General features: G+C 47.9%; 1 protein-coding gene across 1 annotated transcript in view; it reads left to right on the top strand.

The window, feature by feature from the left end:
- Nucleotides 1-23,571, top strand: part of MMP28 (matrix metallopeptidase 28) — a 44,494-nt gene that overhangs the window by 570 nt on the left and 20,353 nt on the right. The window contains exons 2-5 of the mRNA XM_019545284.1: nt 380-415; nt 11,828-11,907; nt 13,303-13,490; nt 22,468-22,689. Of these exons, the coding sequence (XP_019400829.1) occupies nt 380-415; nt 11,828-11,907; nt 13,303-13,490; nt 22,468-22,689 (526 nt within the window). The remainder of the gene's footprint in view (nt 1-379; nt 416-11,827; nt 11,908-13,302; nt 13,491-22,467; nt 22,690-23,571) is intronic.

Raw genomic sequence — 23,571 nt, 5'->3', positions numbered from 1 at the left:
TGGCTTCAGTCCAGCCCGGGGCCCCGCACGGACCCGCCCGGGGGGCCGCCGGGTGAGCGGCTCGCTCCGCGGACGTGAGGGTGAGCCATTCAAAAAAACCAACAAACCTTTTTTATTATTACTCTTCCTCTCGGGCTTTTCAGCCCTCGGGAGTTGCGTCTTTGAACACATCTTCTCCAGCGGGAGCCAAAGAAGGGCTGATCCAGCAGCTGGGTTGCTAACGAGACTTGGGCTTGCGTCCCTGCTCTGCCACGTGTTTCCCTCAGGGCCTTTGGCAAGTCACCTGATCTCGCTGCACCGCAGTCTCCTATCGGCAAACCAGCAGGACAGCAGTACAGTGTTCAGTGGGGCTGAGAGGATGCGGTTGTGAGGCGCTCAGATAGCGTGGCGACAGCAGGCTGGGTTAGAAACAGAGGTAGCTTTCATTTTTTTCAGCGTTCACTTCTTTTTAAATGAAAGCTGAAATTCTTGCCTAAACCTGGCTCCATCGGCTGGCCCTGAGGAAAGCACCAGACTTGCTGTTAAAATGGCATAAGTTGCCAACTTGGACTGCATTAACCAGGAGTGAGAAAATTGTTCATTGTGTTTTGTTTCCTGGCTTGTCTCTTGCTTTTTTTCAGAGTCCCAAATGAAAACTGTGGTAAAAAATAAGGCTTATCAAAGGGGTGGACAGTTATCTTGTCTGAAGGGCCACTTAACAAGTCTTGGCAAGCCGCTGAAGGATGCTCACACACAATCTTTTAGAAAATATCATTTCAACAAATCCTAGATGAAAAACAAATTGCATAGTAAAAATTAAATATCTACTAGAACATTTTGATTTTATTTAAAAATGTTTTTCCCTGACTTATTTTGAGTAATGTCTATAGAAGAGATTGGATAACAGCTCAAAATGGTCTTACTCTTGTATGTAGTGGGGGGGCTCCTGGGTGCTAGGTCCCAGGGGCTGGCTGGGGTGGGGGGAGGAAGAGGGCAGAGGTGCAAACAGCAGAGTTCACCTGGGTGGTGGGGTCCACAGCTCCCCCCACATGGGAGTGAGCCTTGCCCGGGGCAGTCAGTGCTGCACTCCCGCCTCAACCCTAGCCATGCACAGCTTCCCAGTGGGGCTGCTCCCAGTGCTGCTGCAGTCACTCAAGAACTGCTTAGATCCCCCTGCCAGCAGCAGCTCCTCCTCCTGCCCCTGCTGCACTGCTCCAGGCAGGGATGAAACTTCAGGCAGGTGGCTTCTATCCCAGTGTGTGGGGCTTTTACTCCAGTTCCCAAGTGCCTTACCCAGTACATGGGGCTTTGGCTCCAGCTCCGAGCTGCCATCTACCCGCTTGACCACCCACAGGTTGCTGCTCATTGCACTGGGTGGGCAGAGTGGGTGGAAGGCAGCCAGGACCTGGAGCCCTGTGTGCTGGTGCAGGAGCTGCCCAGTTGCAACTTCCCATCCCCCTCCCTCTTCCCCTCCCTGCCAGCCTGGACCAGTGAGGAGGGGAGTAGAGTAGCACCTGGCTGGGTGCAGCTGTACTGGGAACAGCCCCACCAGGAAGCTGTGGGTGGGAGCACAGCCCTGGCTGCCCTGGGTGGGGCTTGGCTCCATGCATAGTGCCTTGGGAGCAGCCATGGACAAGATCCAGTCAACTGACAGGTGCCCCCCAGGGGCAGGATCCAATCAGTTGCAAGGCCCAGTCCAGCTGCTGGGCCATATTTTGCCCACCCCTGTGTAAACTTAAAAAATGTGAATATTGAGGATGACTCCTTCCCACTATCCAGATGGAGAATGGGAGGGTTAGAATTTAGAGAGGATTAGGATAGGGGATATATTGCATGTCCTACTCCCGCATTGAAGAAACTAGACCACGCTTAGCTCTAGATTGGGAAAACAGTTAGGCACATTCCTAAATTGCTTCAGCCAGCAAGACTCAATTCAAACAAACGGCCCAGGCTGAAGTCCTGTTTGTCTTGAGGAGACTGAATCATGTACTTCATATTAAGCAAATGCTTCCCTGCTTCCTTGAATTTGGCTCTGTGCACAGCCCAATTGGCAAAATCCCTGTCAGCTTCCCAAAGGAGACCAATTAAAATAGGGAGAGGAACTGTTAGAAGGAAGTCTGACAAAAGGAGTGAAGTGTAGGCAAGTGGGGATAACGGGCAAGCTGGGGTATCACGGAGATTCTTTCATCTAGGGTTTATTTTTTTTCTCTCCCCCAATATCATGGTGGTATCGGACCTCTTGAATCTTCCCTCCCCACCCAGTGCAAGGCCTGTGCACTGATTTCAAATATGCCCTGTGTGTATTTTGTCTTTGCCAAGAAATGCTCCCAAGGGGGACATCCAGATGAGCACGCAGATATGTTTCCCTGAGGACAGATAGCAGCCGTATAAAGTTGTGCTGCTGCTCCTTGTTCTCGGGGAATGCCCGTGCGTGTGTACTACAGTATGTGGCAAGTTGCCCCTGGTGGGGCAGGGGAGCTGGAGCCAGCACCTGAGCTGGCCCCGCAGCCTTACCTGGGGTTGTAGGGGCCTTGGGGGGCTGCAGCCAAAGTGATCCAGCAGCAGGGAGTCTGGCTAGCAGCCAGCGTGGTTCTGGCTGGCCAAACTCCAGTTTCGGACAATGCACATTGCTGCCACATGCACCACCCTGCTTTTTTTAGGTGCTGGGATGGAGGGGTTTGCACCGGGATCTCCCAGTATCAACTCCCTCCCCCCAGCACTGCAAATTAGTAGTACGGAGAATGTCTGCATGTGCAGCACGTGAACGCTGCAGGCTTGTCTGGACTCACCCAAGCGTTCCTAAACCCTTGGTCTATTAGGTCTCCAGAACACGGGCTCTGTATGTGCAGAACGGATTGTGCCTGCGGTGGTGGGAGAGGATATTGCCTGCTTGTTTCTTATGAAGTGCTGGGGGTAGCCTGCCAGGCAGTGTGATGCATCTTGTGTTTCTCCTCCCTTGGTGTCCTGTGTGTGGCTTTAGTATAGCAACACAGGCTGAAGCAGCCTTTAAAGGAACTGAAGGCATAGGCACCTGGTGGAATAACTACATGCTTTTAACACGGCAAGAGGAGAGGATGCTGGTGTGAGAAGACTGGCAAGTTTTCCATCCTGAATGAGTAGTTTGTAGCAGAGGAAGAACAGCCTCATAGTTAAGTCAATGCCTTAGGTCTCCTGGCATGCAGGTCTGAACAGGGTGGTGTCCTTTCCTTTGGTCTTGCCTATGTGGATCAGAAGTTCCTTGGGATGGCAGCTCTCTCCTGTTACGTGCCAATACAGTACCTGACGAATAGGGAGGTCCCTGCACTTTTTGGTTGCAAACTATATGGCAATAAAACATTTCTATTTAAAAAAAAAAAAAAAATTGGGTGCTGGAAAAGAATTGTTTCAGTCCAGCTCTGGTATAATTCCTACCTTACCAGGACCAGTGTTACAGCAGGGGATGAGAGGCAATTAGTCAGATGCTATACATTCCCCACAGGAAATGTCCTGTAATTGGAGGAGGAATAAAAGGTTCATTAGATTATAACTGCAAACAGGTACTGATGTGCCAATGAGTTCAAAAGATTTTAACATGTACCTCCATGCGTATAACAACAACCTAGTAATATGAGTCACAGATGCTAATTTGCAGTGGGAACAATCCTACTTTCTTTTCAATTCAGTCAGAACAATCATCACTTGTTGCAGAAAATAACTCTCAGGATTCAAATATGTGAAAGCTTCTGGAGCCAGGCAGATTTCACGTTCTTGTTAATAACAACAATAATAATTATTATTATTTTAATATTGACTTCTGAAGGCCAGAATTTTTCCCCTCCTTGATATCGCTTTAAAAGACAAAGATGTGCACAGCAGCTTCTGCAAACTGGTTTGTCAGGTATTCTGGTATCTGAGGTGAGGGACCATATTCTGTCCTCAGGCAAAACTTCCCTAAGGAGCTTGGTCTTTATCCTCAAGATTTTGAGAGAGATCACCACTGAGCTTACCAGTGTGGGGCCAGCTGGATTGGTCTCAAGAGTCAGGGGTTGCAGTCTCAGAGCAAACCAGAAGGGCTGCATTTATTTACAACAGCGCTCATTTTCCCAGCTCAGTGTTTGAGTGATAGCGTTTACAGTAAAAGGAGTCTGGAGTCAGAGAGATTAAGTCAGAAAGGAGGAAGGGGGAGGTGCTGCTCTGGTCTAGTACCCACGTCAAAGGGGAAATTTTGAAGTATTTCTGCTGTGAAATGTATTTGTATTGAAACAATAGAAATCAAATTGTGGTGGCACAGCAGAAAAGAATGGGACCTCAGTGACACTCAGCCCTGACATTCTGCACATGTTCACCTCTTCCTGGTGACTGTATTTTTATATTTTCTTTATTTTAATTTAATTTTTGGAGTGATTTCAGCTTCCCTTGTGGCTGCATTTGAAATTCAGATAATATCTTAAGTGACTTGTGTTTCAGCAGCAGGTAATATTTTAAGTACTTGTGTTCCAGTAGCATCTGTCATCTTTAACTGTGAAGCAATCCAGCTTTTCAGTAGGCAGTGGCCTTGAAGAACTGATCAATAAAACTACTTCGTCCACACCATCAGTAAATGTAGCATCCCCCTCCCCAGTCCCTGCCCTGATCAATTTAAAACCTGAAGAAATTTAAAATATACAGACACACTAGGTTATACCTAGGTTATAAGATCCATCTTTTTCAGTTGATCTAGCGCAACAATTCCCAAACCTTTTCCAGCCATTATTTACATTTGGGTAATTTCATCTGAGTCCATACATAATGTTACTACTTTTACTACTGTAAGCCTTACAGTTAACAAGGAATGGGATTATAGTGCCTCAGCTTCTCTGCAGTTACTGTCTCCAATGCCTGCTTTTACCTCATGGTACAAGTTAAACCCAGGGCATCTTATCCCTGAATGAAACTGGGCTAAATCAGCCTGGTTTAACTTAACTACCACTTATTGTGAGGTAAGAGTGGGCATGGGGGTAGATGTTGCAGAGCCACTGAGGTCCAGTGAATGGCTGCTCCTAGATAATTAAGGGCTTATTGTGTATTGGTGCCACTGAGCATTCAGACGCAATATGCAGCTTTGCATATGCAGTGCTCTGATCCAAAAGCAGTAGAGCTGGGTGTATGCAGCGCAAAGATAGGTGAGCTAAACCGGCAGCTCCACACAAATGCAGCTACAGTGTTTCTGGTTGGGGGGGGTAATGTGGGCACAGAGTAACATGGCATGTCTGAGTGCATTGCTGCCTGGCACAGCATGATCATGCTCTACATGCCCTCCTGATCTAGTGTTAGCTGGTTAATTTCATGTAGGAGTGGATCTGAAGGAGGGACAGGTAAGGCAGGATGTTCTGTGGGCATCAGTTCATGAACAGTGTTCCATGTATGGGAAGGGTAAAGCTGTTTTTCATTTTAATCTGTGACTGTTACAGGTCTTGGTTAAGGAGTTTACTGTCTTTTCAGTGATGGAAGAAGCTAGTACTCTTCGTGGCAGTAATATGTCTGTGTGTGTGTCTGCGCTAAAGAAAAAACCCATGAGGAATCTTTCCAAGAGGTTATGAACACAAACAGGAATGCGGCTTGGGAGTGTGGGAAAGAAGACTGACATTTTTAAGATGGCTTTATATAACCAGATTTTTATACAGCAAGGGACCAGATGAGAATAACACAGTTAAAACGTGTCCTCCTGTCGCAGCCTTTAGCCATCCAAGGATGCTATGATCGTTTATAAAAACTCAGCAATCCTGGTAGTGTCCATGGAAAGCAGGTGTTGGCAATGGGGAAACAAAGGCACAGTAAGGACTTTTTTTCAGAGGGGCTGAGTCCAGAGGGGCATTTGAGATATTGTACCTTATAATTTTAAGCCCTGATCCTGTAAAGGGATTCTGCTAGTGTCAGGGCAACACTGCACTAGGTTAAGAATTCACCTGTGCATCTCCTTGTAGGACAGTGGGCATATCCCCTCTCCCCTCTCCAGAGGCGCAGGGGTGGATCCAGAGGGCTGCACTGATGCAATCACACCCCCTCAGTGGTGTAGCTCATCTAATGAGCTGGTGGCTGCCGACATCTGGGTCCCCTGCAGAGTCTGAGGTGTGGTTGGAGTTGTGGGCTGATGGGGGATACTCAGGGGGACCAAGCAGGAAGCAGGTGAGGAAGAGGGGACCCAGCCACCACTGCTTCTGTCCCTATTTGATGGGGGATGGGGAAAGACACAGGCTGCTCCAGTTGGGGGCTGCAGGAAGTGGCTGCATGGGGTTCTGGGCTCAGCAGCAGGTGGGTCACTGCTCCTTGTCTCCTCCCCCATGTTACCCCCACACTGGCCTGGGAGGCTCCAGTGTTGGGGAGTAGCTACATGGGGTGCTGGGTTGAGTCAGGGAAGGTGGCAGTGGGGGTGGTCCCCCCCGCCCCCAATCCAGCACCTGCTCTCAGCCAATGAGGGACATCTCGGGGGATTGAGCAAGGAATGGGTGCTGGAAGGGGGGGACCACCCACCTCCACTGCTGTCCTGAGCTGAGCCTGGCACACTGCAGGTGCTCACCAAAACCTTTGAGTGGAGCAGGACACAAGCTGCCCTGGTGCTCCCCTAGCCCTGGGTCACCCCAGAACAGTAGCAGCAGTGGGTGGGTCCCCACTTCTTACATCTAGATAAAATGGGAGGGGAGAGGAGGGGCCACTGACTGCTGCAGGTGATGAAGTGCCCAGAGTGGACTGGGAAGGTGGAAGGGAGGGGACTCCCCCAGTTATACCTGCTTCAGGCACTCAAAGTCCTCGGTAGCTGCTGTTGCAATGCATTCTGCCCACAGGGCTGTGTGCATGTGTATGGCTGCAGCCAACCTTGCAGTCCTGTACCCTCCTTTCAAAATTCTAGGTCTGCTCCTGCATAGTAGTCCTGAGTCTTTCACTGCACTGATTGGTAGCTCCAGTCTTGCAATAAGGAATGCAGTAGTTTAAGTACAGACCTAGGACTCACCTGCATTCACTCAAATGCCAGCCATCTTATCCACACAAAAACCCCAGCTTTCCTGTTACAAAATATAACCGAGCACACAATGCCCTGGCAGTGGGCTTGAGATGATTCAGATGTTGGTGTCTGGACTTGGAAGTATGGGGAAGTGGAGAAAAAAACTGAGATTCCTTGAGGATTTTTTAATAGTGCCAGGTGGGACTGGTATCCAGATGGAGAGGCTGAAGCATAAAGGACACGGCATCTGGTTGAAACTGACATTCAGCAGAGGCGGAGGGCAGTCCGGGTGTTTGGGATACAAATCCATTCTAAATCTGCCAGAAATCCATCTGTCTCAGGGTCAAAATCTGTAGCCTCTGACTGTCCTGATCCTGTTTCTGAGAAGAAGGGGGAGGGTGGTTTTAATTGTATGAGCTTCTTGGCTGTGTTCCACCCAGGACACTTGATGGTTTAGAGCAAGGTGTTTCCTCAGTTTAAGCCATCAGTGGGGATGTTTTTCAGAACAGTAAACTGTAGTTACCCTTGAGAGCTGTAGGAAAGGACACGGATACAGTATCCATGACACTGCAGTCTCCTGCAGTGCAACCCCAGGCAGGACTCGGTTCAGAACTGGGTTGTCAGGCTGTTCTAACACAGGACAGCTATTCCCTATAAAAGTGTCCGGCAAAGTTCATCATCTTCACTGGGCTTTAGTGGAAAGCACTGCATTTTTAGAATTCTAGTTCAGTCTCTGATTCCTCCTTTGGGCTCAGGCAAGTCACTCCACTGCCCTGCCTCAGTTCCCCCATCAGCCAATTGAAGGCAGTGTGCATCACCTCACAAAGGCACTCTTTACCTTCAGTGAACGATACTTTAACCCTGGAAGGGTTAAATTACCTTGGCCACCTTCGTTCCCTGCCTGCCTGCCTGCCTTGAGCCGCATGTGTAAGGCTATCCTCCTGTGCACATTAAGCCTCTTTCTGCCATGCTTTGACCTGCTGCCTGGGGTGCTGCCTGCCTTCCAAGTACAGCCCCACTCCACACCAGCCAGAAGAATTTCTCCCTTGTTCTGCTGCATCCGTCTACTTCAGAGAGGGAGCTGGGCAGATTTTCCTTTACTGCTCAGCTCTTCATTTCCTGCTGTTTTTCATACCGTATGGAAATAGCATTTCCCCTTCTGTGGCTAAGGAGCAGGCAAATCGCTAAGGGAAATTCCCATTTCTTTGCAAGGCATTTAGTTACAGCCACTAGCTATGACTTTAATGAGGTTGAAGCATTTAGATTTAATCATGTTAAATCCTCCCCACTCCCAGTGTCTTTGGGATGGGAATTAAGAGCCCTGGAAAGTCCAGGGAGTGTATCATCTATTGGTTAGAGCTGGGAAGGCATTATGCGTAAAGATTTCTGCTGCAAAAACTTTGGCTTCTTCAGAATCTGATTGTTGCCATAGACAGCAGTACCAGAACTCATCCCTTCTGGCATAAGGCTTATGCTTCTGTTTTAGTAGCTCTCTGCAATTGGCTTATTGTCACCCCTATAAATAATAATTCCATATGTGGAGCATCCACAGTTTGCCACCTTGTTACTGGACAGAGATCTCTGGAGTTACAGAAAATCAAAATTCCTTTGCTGCTGTCACAACCCAAATATTGCAGCCTTGTGCCTGAGACTTTAAAAATGAAACTGACCAGAAACTAAAGAGAAATGGACTCATCTGTTTTGATTTTCAAAGCAAGTAAAACAAGGAATAGAATACATGTGGCATCATTCAGTAGTTATTCCAGAACATATGTATTTTCACACAGATGCACAGGAATAGCTAATCCCCTTAATTCATACCCACCAAACTTTCAAATGTAGACGAGCCCTGTGTGAATAAAAACTTAAATTAGATTTTTTTAAATGAATGAGGTAGTATTCAAACCCAGATGAGAAAATATACTTAAGACATTTAAGCACAGCATGTGTTTAAAAAAATGTTTGTGAAGGGTTTTTAGACCTCATTAAAAATATGCTTTAATTCATTCTGTTGAGTGCTTTACAGAGTGCATTTATTTGCAATGAAGTAATAATTCAGAGTATTGAATAATAATGTCAAACACCTAAAGGAAGAGCTGGCAATACTTTAAATTCTGTAGAATAAATGCAAAGGCATCACAAAGACATTGTTCCTTGTTGATTAGTCTAGGTACTGAATCTCACTGAGCAAGATTGGCTTTTCTGATGATGGACCAGCCTCTGGCATGGCTGTGGCACTGAGATCTGGAGCCTGTCTCTGTTTTTCCTCATTTAGGGTGTTCCTGCAGGAATCTGAGCAGAAAAGCTGATAAGGAAAAGAAAGTGCCTGGGAGAACAGAGCTGGTACAGTGCTATGGGGTCACTGGATTTGCTGTTCTCTGAGTCTTGGCTAAAAGCTGAATTGAGTAGAACTGTACTCTCCTTTTGGCAACTATGAAATGGAAACTGCTTGGCTCTTACTGAAAGAAGATGATCACAAAAAACAGTCCAACAGTGGTTGGAACCAGGAGGGCTGCTTGCAATGAAATGAGATAGTGTTAATAAATTTAATGTCATGCACTTAAGGATGATAATGTAAAACCTATCTTCTTCTCCCTTGCATGTTGTAGCCTGAGTGCCTCACACCCTTAATGTATTTATTCTTTCAAGCAAGGTTCTTTGAGTAAATGTGATATCTTTTATTAGACCAACTAAATAGTTGGAAAAATTGTGCTTGACAAGCTTTCGGGCACAGATGCCCTTATTTGGGCATAGGGAAAGTCTGTATTTATTTTTGCAACACCTTTGTGAGGGAGAGTGCTGCTATTTTCTAGGTGGGGAGCAGAGGCAGAGAGAGAAGGTCTTACCTGCACATTATTTTTGGTGCTACAATCATGCTGATACAGTTAAATGGCAGAAACACCCTGGAGGGGAATCTTGCTCTTTTAAAAGGGTTTATACTAATTTAGCGTAATATGATTCAGCAAAGTAAAATCAACTCTGCTGTAGGACTCTGCCTGCACCAAGGCCTTTGCTGGCTGTGAGAGAACCCACACCCTTAGCTGACAACAGGCACGTCCAGACGAGCATTGCCGTGCAGTATGTGGCACTGCAAACACATCTGCAGCACCATGTCCGCTCTCATCTGTATGCAGCCAATGAGGCTAGGAAAACTTAAGTGTAGGCTGGGCCTAAACGCCCAAGGCATTTAGGTGCTTAACTCCTGCTTAGTCAGCAAAATTCCCAAGTGAAATCATTGGAAAATGAAGTGCTTCTATATCTATTTGGGTCTGATCCAAATCACTTGCCCAAGACCATGTATATGGAATAGCTGGCAAAACAGGGAATTGAACCCAGGATTTTGATCCCATTACCCAGCTGTGATTAGACCATCCTTTCTGATTTAGAACAGCTGAGTTGAAGGACAATGAGAAAAATACTAGTACTGGAGAATATGACCTCTGAGGAGAGCTGCTCAGTGAATTGAGTTATAGGGTGAGAAGAAGGTATAAGCACCTCTGAGGGTAAATACAGATTCCTTGTTCACCCTATGTGTAGTAGAAAGAGCTGTGGGCCAATTGCAGTGGGGCAAAGAGTTCAGAGAAGACCTCCAAAGACCGGAGGAAACCATTTAGAACTGGAGAAGGGAGTGGGCTTGCAAAAGGTGTTTTAGACGACTATGGTTTGACCCTGGTCCCAAAAAATTGTCGGATCTCCCATTAGCTCTATCAGCGCAGGTTATACTCAGTTAGTAGCAAGAAGTGTGATTTACCTACCAAGAACATGGTAGTTACAGCTGAAGAGGTTTTTAAATCAGGGCCCGTAAGTGGAAATATGCTCCCATCACTGCTGGAGTCAGACTGTATCACTGATTCAGTTCCTGCTTCTGACATTTCTCTTAACTAGAATGAGGAAAGCAAACTGGTCCATTTCTCTTTGGTTTTTAGTTGGTTTCATTCCCATTCTCAGGCTATAGCAGGATGCTGCAGGGGGCAAGTTTGTTTTTCAAATAAAACTTTCCATCCAGATGGGAAAATATTTCCTGGGAATATTTCTGTTGTTTTTGGGTTGTGTAAAATGCTAGGGTCATTGCACTTAAAAGAAGACACTTACATTTGTATCAGGTAGCAGCTGACAACATTCCTTTGTTTGTTTAAATTTAATTATTTAAAATTTAATAATAATTAAAGAGCACTCCTGATTGGCACAATAAAGCCGCATGCTTGCTCTATTCAAGAACATGCTCAGCTCCTTTGCCAGAAGAGGCATCATGCTGTCTCAACAGATTTCTCCTGAGACCTAATCCAACCCCTGCTAAAGGCTCCTGCAAGTTTTTCTGTCCACCTCATTGGGAACAAAATAAAGTTCAGAGAGCTCAGAGCTTTCCTCTTTCCCCTGATGCTTTGACCCACTTCAGTAAGCGTGGTAAATTTTGACCACAGTCTGCATCATGTTAGCACATGATTGTCTGAGACGCACCTAGCAGTATTTCCTCCCTGATCTCCATCACATCCTGGCTAAAAACTTGAAGACCCACAAAAAAATGATCACAGTGTTATGTAATAACTTGGGGAGGGGGTGCGGATTGCAATCAGGCAGCACATAGATTCATGTATGCATACACCCATTTACACACATTTCTATTCCATGATGTCTTAAGCCTTTTAGATTGCCAACAGGTAAAAGCAAGTCCCTTTAGCTCAAATGGTAGGGAGTTGTGTTTTGCAAGCAGGGAAAGGGAATTTCTGTCTCCCTATGACCATGTATGTGACATCTAGATAACTGTGAATCCTAGATGCAAATCTCTTGTTTCCAAATAACCATGTGCAAATGGCTGCTGTTTTCTGATGCTTCCCTCCTGCCCCAGTAGTGCTTTGGTTAAGACTCCCCTTTTTTCTCTCTCCATGGTAGATATTCCTGGAGAAGTATGGCTATTTTGAGGAGCCGGCTCCACGCATTCACAGCCCGGCTCAGTTCCGAGCAGCAGTGAGGTAAGAGCCTTCCTTCCAACAACAAATCCAAATGTAGGAATGTAGCAAACTGTGACACCCTCGCCCAGCCCCCCGGTTCTGGGACTGGAAGGGCTTCACGCCCTTGTAAGGGGTCTCTGAGTGGCTAAGGTCCTGAGCTGTGATCTTCCTCTCTGGACCAGACATGAAACCCCAACTAATTGTTTTTACAAAATGCAGCTGCCAGCAGCAAATGGGCTGGCCTAGTCCCTTCAGTGTAGTGTTTACTACCCTGATTGTTTGCCTTATATGGTCTGGTGTCCTAGTTAGAATAATATCTGCCGTTTAGGGCTGACTGGAATACGTCACGACTGCTGGGATGATATTCACACTAGGAAGTGTCCTCTGGTTTTTAGAGAATGCTTTTTGGCAGAGGAGCTCAGAGTGATTTACAAGGGAGATGGCAATCCTCTGTCTCTTACAAGTGGGGAAAGTGAGGCACAGAGCTGTCATGACTGGCCCAAGGTCACTCAGCAGGCCAGCAGCAGAGCTGGGAGCAGGACCCAGATGTCCCAAGTTCCAGTCTTGTGCAGTATCCACTGGGTCACTTGATCCCTTCTGGCATATGATGGCACAGAGGGTAGGTTGCTGATGATGTCTCCAGGGAGCTGTGCTCCTCTTGAGAGTTGCATAACTGGTCACTGCCCAGCCTGGGATTTCCCACCCCCAGCACATTCTCGTTCATCTGTTTCAGGTCATGCAGAGGATTTTCTCCTTCAGAGGGTGTCTGGCTACACAGCTTTTCCCCTCCCCATGCAGTCAATATGTGAACAGCAGGGAGAGATGAATTTAGCACTAGCAAACCCAGCACCTGTTAGCCTATGTCTACACTGGTGTGATGACAGCTTTTGTTGACCCACCAAAGCAAGCTTCATCCTCTCTAGTTTGGGTCCCCACGACAGTGAATCCTTTGGCAGCCTGAGGTCTAGCATGGGCTATGTGACTCGCTCAGGAGCCTGGGGAAATACTTGGGCAGCCAGCTCAAGTGGAGTTTCACAGTACTATTGGCAGTGGAGCTAGCTGGATAAAAGCTCCACTGATGGACTGCACCTGTGTATTACAATGTATATCCAAACTAAGAGAAGAGTAAACGGTGTTCTCTGGGCTTGACTGCCCGGTACAGTCAGTGAGAGCTTTGCCGTTGACTTCTGTGGATATAAGATTTGACCCTACAGGTGTAAAGTGCTGTCACATTTTCCATAAGGTACCACACAACTGTTCCATGTTAGTGATTGTGCTTGTGAACCAGTGCCTGAGAGCTGGAAGATACCAAGTTCTGCTGTCACAATGCACAGCCATTTGCTTTCCTCTGCCTTTCAGCATGGAAAGGGGATGCAGCCCTTTGCACTGAGGCTGATGCTTCCCCTTCTTTTCCAGGGAGTTCCAGTGGGTGACTCACCTGCCAGTCAGTGGAGTCCTGGATGCTTCCACAGTCCATCAGATGAGCCTGCCCCGTTGTGGGGTGAATGACGCGGAAAGCCACACTGCCTGGGCCGAGCGAGTGCGTGCTGTATTCTCCGGCAGAAGGGCCGAGGCAAGGCGCAGAAGGCGTTATGCACAGCAGGGTAGGTGTTCTCACTCTTTGCAAAAATTTTTCCTTAGTGCAGGCTCTGAGCCAGTAAAACCTGAGCCCTTGCCCACCTACAGGTGGCTGAACTTTTACATACTGTGACTTGATTCACAGAGCTCCTATTACTCATCTGAGGTGTTGTCAGCCAGGCCAGGACTGCTGCATCTTCACTGCTGCTGGGACCTGAGTAAGCTCCATTCCCTTTACTGAGACTAAGTGCACACCTGGCTACACTTGCTGCTGTCGTGGTGCCCCATTGCAATGCCTTTGGGCACCTCAGTCCAAGCATCTTGCTGTTCATGGTGCAGCTGTTACTGAAAGCTGTAGATTCTCTCTGCTTCTGAAAACTGGGATACTTTGTTCTTGGTGCCTGGCGGTGAAAATGTTGGCCTTTCCCTTTATAACAGTAACCTGCTGAGCATCCCCTAGTGTTCGCAGGGAGGGAGAAGGAAGCATCTGCTGCCGGCTTGTCCATTGAATCAACTTTTTCTGAGTGTCATCATGTACTTATTGCTGCAGGACCAGATTTGTCACTAAGGTTAGCAGAACTAACTCCTCTGAAGCCAATATTTACCTGGGGCTGAATCAGGTCCCCTGTCTCTTGTAAGCTGCCTTCCAATCCACAGGATAACAACATTCTCCCTAGAGAGAACAGATTTGGAGCAGCTGTGCTTGGGACATGGGAAAAGTTAATGAGATGAGGTAAGTGCTCTGTGCAGGCTCAAGCTGCCAGCGAGAAGTCTGCAGCTGTTCTAGCTGCCGAGGCAAAGGCAAATGGGCTGGGTTTCAACCATGGGAACAGGTTGGTTGCTCTCCCTCACCACGGGATGGCTGCACATGCCTAGTTTCCCAAAAACAGAATATGAATCTTAGTATCTTACATACAGGCTGTATCTTGGAAGGGATCTACAGACATAAGGCATGAGGGAGGGGAAGGGGGGTTCTTGGTACATAGGAAAGGGAGCTTTGCAGAAGCAATGTGTGAAGAGATGGAGAGAAGACAGGGTAGTTATTTACCACATAGACTAAATCAGGGATGCATAAGATTTCATAAGCAGTGGATGCTGTGAGGGATTCTTATGCATCTCTAATTTGATTTGTCTGTAAAAGGCAAATCTATCCTGCTTTCTACCTGACTTAAGACTGATGCACCTAATGCCCTCTCTGAGACAGAGAGAGAGGGTGGAGGAGGAAGACTGCAGAGGAGATGGCTATTGTGCCAGCAGTGGAGAAACTGTGTGCTAGGCAAGGAGTTCCTCATGGAGAAAGATCAGGAAGAGCCATAGCTGGAGATGGGCAGGAGCAGATCTATGGAGGAGATGGGTAACTTGGAGCTGGATCCTGAACTAACTGGAGAGATGCTGGGCTGCACTGGGAAGGGTGCTTAGGCCCTGCTGCTCTGAATGCATCAGGAAGGGAACAGCAGTGTTCTGCCTAAGGCCAGAGCTTAAACAGAGAATCCCTGCTGTACATGAGGCATCACAGACCTCAGACCACTGCTCTCACCCCAGATTACTGTGCCACCCTCTCAGTTTTCTTTGCCTCCCCACCTCTGGTTTTCCATGGGCTGTGTTGCTGCTGAAGCCCCTGTAGTAAATGTCCAGGACACAACCTTGGCATCATACCACATGATGGAGTAGCCTCCCAGTTAGTGTGGGCATCCCAGGGAAAGACATAGCAGCTGCTGCTTCTTTGCTGCACCTATTTCCTTGGAAAAATTAACAGAATGTGTGAAATATCCAGCCTGGCAGGACTTGCACTCAGACAGTTCATCTCATGCAATAGTTCTTGCACTGCTGGTCTTGTAGGAGAATATCCCCTTCTCTGAGAAGTCCTGCCTGTGGTTGCCCAGCCTTGCCCTAAGCCAGCCCAATTTCTATGGACATGCTCCCCTATGCTGCTACCATCTGCAGTGGCTACACATACCTGCCTGAATTGAACCATGTCTGGCTTTAATCTTTGTGTCTGGGGCTCTGAAACCATGGGTGACAGTCTTTAAACAACCAACTGCTTAGTAATGACAGCTGTGGGCCGTAAAAGAATGATAGATCCTTGGTAGAGCTGGCAGTTGCAAGCAAAGATCCCTCCTGCCACCAGCATCTTCTCTCTGGGATTTCTGATATTGGAGATAGTTCCAGGGGCTGAAGGGGCTCCTCCCCCTCTTTCCCTCCCACCACTCAAACTACCATCTGTCTGATTTTTCTGGAATAGGGTCTGTCTATCTCTAACACTTGGGGATCTAAGCAGGGCTCCTACAGATTTTTTTCCTCCAGACAAATCAGGGTTTCTTATACCTGACAACTGCAGCATCTGCAGATCACTCCATTAAGTCATGTGAGTAGAGGAATATCTGTGCTGGCTGCTCTGTACAGCCTTGTGGGTGGGTTGTGGGTTTGCAAAAAAAACATGGCTGTCACCCTTCTTGGGGAAACATCACAGCAACTGCTATGTCTTTCCCTGGGATGCCCACAGTAACTGGGAGGCTGATCTATCATGTGGTATGGTGCCAAGGTGTCACTAGAGAGTAGGTGAGCCCAGAACATTGCATCATAGATGGGTATAGTAGAACCTGGATAAATTAGTGAAGAGCCATGGAGAACGGATCCTCCTGGACTTCAGGGAAGTACTGGAGAGCTAGGTAACCAAGAGACAGATTTATGGCCCTGCTGTGAGATGCTGGAGAAGAAACCCAATGATTAAACCTGGAGTTTGTTAGAGTCTTGGGGTGGAAAATGGCATGTTGCATCTTGCAGAGCCACACAGGATGTGTCTTTGATCACATATACATACATACAGCAAGCCCATCCGCCTGTCACTAATATGCAGCTGATTCTGGGATGGAAGGTAGCTGCCTCAGATCACACAAAATGCAAGGAAAGAGGAAGCATTGACAGAAATCTTTGGCAATGTTCTGAGTTCACAGAGATCTTGTCCATCAGATCCATGGGAGTCAAGTTGTACCTCTATATTATGGTGATGAGCAGCACAGCAGAACCTGCCAAGCCTTGGAGATTTTGCACTTGAAGCTTTGGTGTTCCCTGTGGGTACAGACAGGGAATGAGAATGTGGAGAGGGAACCCCTGAGGCTAGTAGGCAAGTACAGTGGGTGCAGAAGGAATGAGCTGAATGACAGGAAAGATCTGGCTTTGTGGTGCAGAGGGGAAGTTCCTTGAAATACTCGTGATTAGACAAATGGACCTTGAGGTGAACAGTGCAGGGTGCAGTGTCTGCTCTGGGTTGGATCTCATGTCCTCCATCCCCCAGTCCTTTGCACGCAGTGCCCTTGTGTCCCAGTTCACACCGTAATCTAGTTATGTGCATCTGCTCATAAAGCTGACATAGATGGTGGTTGGGCCGATTAGCCAGGGCCTGCTGGTGTGAGCAGTCCCATGGAACTGAGTGAACAGCTGGGCCCTGCTGGCTCTAGGGGGTGGCTGGCAGGATAGCAGTGAGCTGAGCAAGTGCTGGTCTCAATGAGGGTCCTGGAGTGCAGAGCCTGATCCTCCCTCCTGCTGGGCACCACCTGGACTTCACTGCAGTGGGTGAAACAGACTGAAGGGAAAGAGCATTGTGGTGGGGGGCACCACTCCTCTGTGCTAGCAAGAATTGCTGCTTTCAGCTGGCATCCCCTTGCTCCCACTTCCTATAAACTTACATCTAGGACTGGATTCTGCTTTAGGGCTAGGGTCAGACATTCAAAAAGCCTGAGCCTGAATTGATGCAGTCTTTGTAGGTTAGTCTAACCTGGCTAAGCTAAATCAGTTTTGTAACTGGACAGACATTCTAGACATGCAGGCACATGCCTGCAGTGGCTCAGGCTAGAAGCTGGGGGCGCTAGAGCAGCCTTTCCTTCTTTCCACAGCATGGAGCTGAGGGAGGGGGGGTGTGGCCAGGCTGCTGCAGGATGTGAGTAGCCCAGCAGGGAACTGATAACAGTGTTTATCAGCCAATTTAGAAAACAAGGCAGTACATTACCAGCTGCTTGTTGATTCTGCCTTTTAGTTCATCAGGGACCCTAGCCAGCATGTGGTCAGCTAGCTAATACAGACACCTTCTTAGGAAGGGAGAGGGAGGGGGGAATTCCTGCTTAACAGGGAGTGGGGGAAGGCTGCAGCCAGGGAGCAGAGGGGTGGAGCCAGCCCTGCTGTGGAGCAGAGAGCCCCACCCAGCCCAGAGAGCATGCCCAGATGCTTGGGGTATCTCCAGCACACATTGCATAAACCAGTTTGAGCCAAATCAGTTAAGTCTGATACTAGATTCAACCAGATTTATCTCAAACCAGTTTCAGCCATTCTCAAACTGGTTTATGTGCACTGAACATCTGTTCTGTTACAGGTTTAAACCAGTTTCTGATCACTTAAACTGGTTTATGTGTAATGTCTGTCCCTAAGAGAAGCCCATGGGGTCAGAGGGAGTGAGGGGTGCCTGTCTGGTCCCAGACTGAGCCCTTGTAGCCCCAATCTATTCACTGAAGCCTGGAGAGTCCCCTGAAGTGTGAAGGCATCTCGGAGGAGACAGCAAAGCCAATTCACTGGACTAGTTTAGCCAGGATGAGTCAATCTGGGAGAGGAAGCTGGCATGGCAGAAGCTGCATAGTCCCCTATTGAGTGAACATAAATGATGGAATGAACCATGCAGTGTGGCTGGAAGCTGGGGCCTGAACCCTAGTCCAGCCTAGTGGGCCTTTACTAATTAAGCCAGGAGATAAATGTTTTGATTGCACTTTGGGACACTTAGCCTGTGTGTAAGAAGCTGCCCTCCCATGCACAAAACAGGATCTTGGGTTTCTCTGAAGAAGGGACATTCAAAGCTTGTGCTCACCATAGGGCCAGGACTTGGTGTAGCACCTCTCCCTGTCCCCTTCCTTCCTGACAGCCTGGATCCCCTCCCCACTGCAAATACCCCTTCCAGTCTCCTGCAGGGAGGGAGAATAACTTGCCCATCAACCTTGCTGCTTGTAGCAATGCCGATTAAAGCACCAGCAGGTAGCAAGCCACAGAACACACCTACTTCCTGAAGCTTTCCCTGGCTTGGCCTCTCCCTAAAGACCCCTCAGAGCCATCATGGCAATGGTCACAGCTGCCTCTGTGCAGTGCCCTCACTCACTTTAATGGAGTGAGAACAGGATCCAGGACAATGCCCAACACCTCCCCGCTTTCTACAAGTTGAGGTTATAAATTTTAGCCCCAGTCCCAGGCTGCCCTTGCAAGAGGGAAGGGAGCCTGCTGGAAATGTGCATCCCCTTGCATTAATCCTCTTGGCTTCAGCATCAGGAGTTGATCCAGCTGTGCCTGTGACAGGAGATATGTGTGTATGGAGGAATCCATAATGAGAGCCTGAAACTCACTCTGTCGGCTGCAGAAAAACTGATCTTCTCCCCTAACACCAGAGGGATCAGCTGCTATGAAAGTGCTGCCTCAACAAAACAGAATAAGTGCCAGGAAATAGGCAAGACTTACTAGGGGAAAGCCAACTGTCAAGGTTGGGCCTGGTCTTTCCTGGATCCTGTTGCTAGCTTCGCCTTCAGCTGCTCTTATTTGGGTTTATAGATACTGGCTCTTAGTCTGGTGTAAATCACTGGTTTACCATAGCCTGAGATTAGAATTGAGCCCATAGAATTCAGGAGCAAGCTCATAGCTCTGTCTGCAGTTGCTTAAAGTAGAAAGGGCTGATGCTAAGGAGTGAGGGACACCTATTGCCCACACCAGCCTGAGCTTGGTGCCTGCCTGCTGCAGTGGCAGGGCTGCCCCCAGCCCCCCTTGCATCTTGTCTTTCATTTCCAGTTGTTGAACTGAGGCCCTGTTGATTTCATCTGGGTTCCAAGTCCATTTCACTATCATTTTGTTGTGCTGGTGGGTTAGAAGAGCTGCAGGATAGGCACTAGATTTTCATCCACACTGGTTGCATCTACACATTCATTAATTCACTTTTGTTAATGCACATTAAATTTAGTACCTCCATTGTGAGGTACTAGAAAAAGGCACATTAGCCCATTTTAATGTGAAAGTGCATGATTTTTTGTGACACTTTAATGTGCATTAAAATAGACTAATGTGCATTAAAGCACTACCCACTGTTAAGGACCAAATTCCAATGAGAACTATCCCTGGATAAATCTCAAAGAGCTCTGCAGGGGTTAACCTGGGGCAGCCTGGGACAGACTTGGCCTAGGATCGCAGGCCTGTTTCTCTTCAGTATGGTAGTCTCCTCTCCCTGCTTTTCACCAGCCCTAAATATTGGGTCTGAGTGGGTCTCTGAAGGAGTGTTGCCTTAGGGCTACTGCTGCCAAACTGTGTGTTTGGACTCTAGTGACCAGTGAGCTCAGATTTCTGCCCCTGTTCAGCCTGGTGGGTTGGAGAAGGGGTCCTAGAAGTGGAAGGGTCATAAGAATCTATTTAGATATTCAAAAAATCTCTTGCTGTCAACTGCCTTGGACAGTTATAGCTGGTGCAAAATGCTAAGCCCTGCACCGCTTTCTAAATATGGCTTGAAACACAATGGGGAGAGTGCCTGTCTATCTCTGAAGTAAGGCTTCAGCACAGCATCTCCCCTGGGTAATGCTCCACCCATACAGCAAAGTTATGTGAAGCATTTCCAGAGTTGCAGCTCCCAGGCATTGCATCTAGCCAGCTGGTTGGTTATTCCTGTTGGCTCTGGCTGTAGACAAAGATGCTCAGCCCTTATATAAAGCATGTGTGTCACCCCAGGAATTTCTTCACACCAAATAAAACCCACTCTCCTTGTTCTTTGGCGTCTGCATATGCATGAATAGCATTCCAAGGTTCCCTGGAATTATGATGGGTAAATCAGTGCAACTCCATTTCACAGGGCAATCCTGATCCTTAGGAAGGCCAGTACTTTGGAGGACTTGAGTGTGAGTCTCTTCTCTTCCACAGACTCCGTGTGTGACCTCAGACAAGTCACAGTCAGTTCAGTCATGCAAATACCACTGCCATGCTCTACCACTCAGATAAATACCCTATAGACTGAGGCACATAGATACCACAGTAATGAGAACTGTATGTTATCCTGGTTTCAGTCTCCTCTGTCCATATCCACTGCACTGCAGGGCAGCAGTTCACTAAATGCGGATATGCTCCCCTCCCACCTCATGGAGAAATGCAGCAATAGGTGCCAAGGACATTCAGCTACGCTGGGATAGTTGCATTTGTGTCTGTTCCTGACTCAGATGTAACTTACATCCATATACAAAACCAATGTAAATTACCCTGGAGTAACATGTTCATCTGTCTATGACCTGATTCTTGCCTGTGTTTGAAAGTGCAGCTTGACTGAGAGATCAAAAGCATGTTACACAACACCTGGTACACAGCATGCGAGAGGCAGATGAGCACAAACCCCAGCCTGCCCTGTGCCATAGGTTAGCGGCTTCAAGTGCAGCATTGTTGCCTGATAACCTTGGATCTGATCTCTGCTACATAGGCCCCCAGCAGGGTTTGTGTGAAGCAACTCATTCCCAGAATTGGGTTTCATCCCAACAAAGAGCAGTAGGGGTTCCCATTTCTGTTTCTCTGCAGCCTCCTATGTGACCTTAGCTTGGGGTCTGTTACAGATTTGAATATTATTCCTTCCTGATAGCAAGTTTCAGACCTATCAGTATTTTTTCCAGGGACTGGATCTTTTTCGGTGACCCCCAGTCCACAGTTTTTCTGGTTAATAGTGCCAGAAATCTCATTCTTCTTAGGCTGTTGTAGCCACAGTCGCATCCAGCCTTCCCCATGTGGCTACAGTCATTCTGGTTCCTACATCCTTGGTATTTCCTCCCCCGCTGTGGGATATTAGTTTTGAGAAGCAACCATGTTTTCATTCATTGAAATCCATAGGTGCTAAGTTATTGGGTCAAATCTTCAGTTGGGGGAAAGTGGAGTAGTTGGGGGAAAGTGGAGTAGATGCATTGACTCCAATAGAACTGCACTAAGAGTACAGACACATAGTATTATACCCATGAAGTAATTTACCCTGTATTTTAATCTGTAGTAAATTTATTCCATTGTAAATAGTGGATACATAAGTAGGCTGGGCTGTCTGGCTGTCTGCAGTAGGTGCTTTTACAGTGTCTGGCCACTAGGTGTTGGGGCACCAAAGAGTTACCCCATGAATGAAATAGATTAAGGTAGGGTGCTAATCTTCTGGCCCATAGGCAAGATAGGGCCTGCAGAACCACGTCATCCAGCATGCGGGGCTCCCCAAAGGTCCACAAAGTTAACAGCAGGAAAGCAGTGGCAGTATTAATTGCCGCTCCCCTGTCACCAAACTTCCAGACCCATGAGGAACTCCACTGGCTGGATAACATGGCCCCTGTGTGCCAGATTGGGCTGGAGCAGGTCCAGGTCGGGCCAGTTGGATCTGAGTGCACAGATTTGGGCTGGCATGAAGTTGGATCAAACCAACACAGGATCAGGCCCATGGACCAACCCCATGCTTATCTGATTGGCAAGGTGGAAGGTTGGGCACCACTGAACTAAGGGAGTGGGCATACACCACATTCTACGTGCTACTGTGTACTAAGGGGTAACTTTGCCCTAGGTTTAACTGATTTGTTGCAGAGTAAGTGGATTGTGTGTTTGCAGCCTTGGAATCCAGGGGAAGACGGTCTTCTCGTCCAAATACAGTTGCTTCTCTTGGTTTGGGTAGCTGTGCAAGGAGTTGAAAAGGTATCAGTCAGCCTCTGTGATCCAGCTTCTCTCCTTACTCAGGCAAAATCCCCATTGATTTCTAGTACCAGGGGGCACAGACCTTCCTGCCCCTGAGAGACCAGGGCTGATTTAGTGGTGATGTAGAGGGTGGTGGCAAGCATTGCGTAGTCAGGAAGCAGAGGAACAGAAAGGTCATTCAGTGGGCGTGAGCCATCCTCTGCGAAGCACAGGTAGATCTCTGCATAGAAAAGACTGCTGCCAAGGAGCAGAACCGAGTCCTAGCAGCCTCTCTGCAACATTTCCTTTCTCTCACAGGTGGAAAGTGGTACAAACGGCACCTCAGCTATCGGATTGTGAACTGGCCGTGGTACCTACCCCAGCACCAGGTGCAGCTGGCAGTGAAAGCAGCCTTTGAGCTCTGGAGCAACGTCTCTTCCCTGGTGTTCTGGGAGGCACAGGACGGCCCTGCTGACATCCGCCTGACATTCTTCCATGGTGACCACAACGATGGACTTGGCAACGCCTTTGATGGGCCAGGTGCTAATCACTCCCTCCTTGTAAGCTGCTCTTTTACCATGTGGACTCTTACCAGGCAGCGAGAAGTGGGTGGTGGGACAAGGCAGGGCTGCTCCATCCCTTCAATAAAGCTGCTAACGATGAATAGGATGCTATGCTTCAAGAAAAAGGCTGGGCTTGACTGCTCTTGCATTGGGCTTTGATGGTGTTCCTCCTGATTTACACCAATGTGAGGCCAGTATAGGTGAGGTAGAACTTTCTAAGGAGGACCTGAGCCAGGACATTGGGATGAAGGGTGGCAGTGCTTGAGTAATGCTCCAATCTAAGTAGAGAATGACTTGTCCTGGAAAAGATAAGTGCCTCACAGCCTTTCATGACCACAGGCCCTTAAGGATGAGGGGCCCAGCCCCAGCTGGTGTGAATCATGGGAGCTCCGTGGATTACAGTGGAGTGAGGTTAATATACAACTGCTGTGAATAAGGATGCTAGTTCTGTGCCACCTCAAAGATGATTAAAGTGTTGACCTACTGGGGGGATGGCTACAAATTTCCATACCTTCCTGACCTGGGGTGAGCTGCATTCTCAATGTTTGGCTCTGATAAAATAGGTGATGCTTGTCATTACACTGTTACAGATTTGAGAATGGACCCACAATATGGTTACTACAGCATGATTTACTCTGGATTTTACTCCATAGTAAGAACTGGATGCACAACAAGCTTTTCCAACCTTGCTGCCTGCTATAGGCAATATTTCTTTGCCTCCATCTTCCTAAGTAGGGACCAGAACAGCCACCTCCCTGCTGGGCCCCCCTCGGGCCCCGGGGGAGGCACACCTGGGCCACGGGTTAGTGAGGATTTAGTTAGGGAGCTTCTGGAGGGGTTGGACGTATTCAAGTCAGCC

This window comes from Crocodylus porosus, unplaced genomic scaffold, assembly GCF_001723895.1.
Source record: "Crocodylus porosus isolate Cpor-Errol unplaced genomic scaffold, CroPor_comp1, whole genome shotgun sequence".
NCBI lineage: Eukaryota > Metazoa > Chordata > Crocodylia > Crocodylidae > Crocodylus > Crocodylus porosus.
This window is presented reverse-complemented; position numbering and strand designations above follow the sequence as displayed.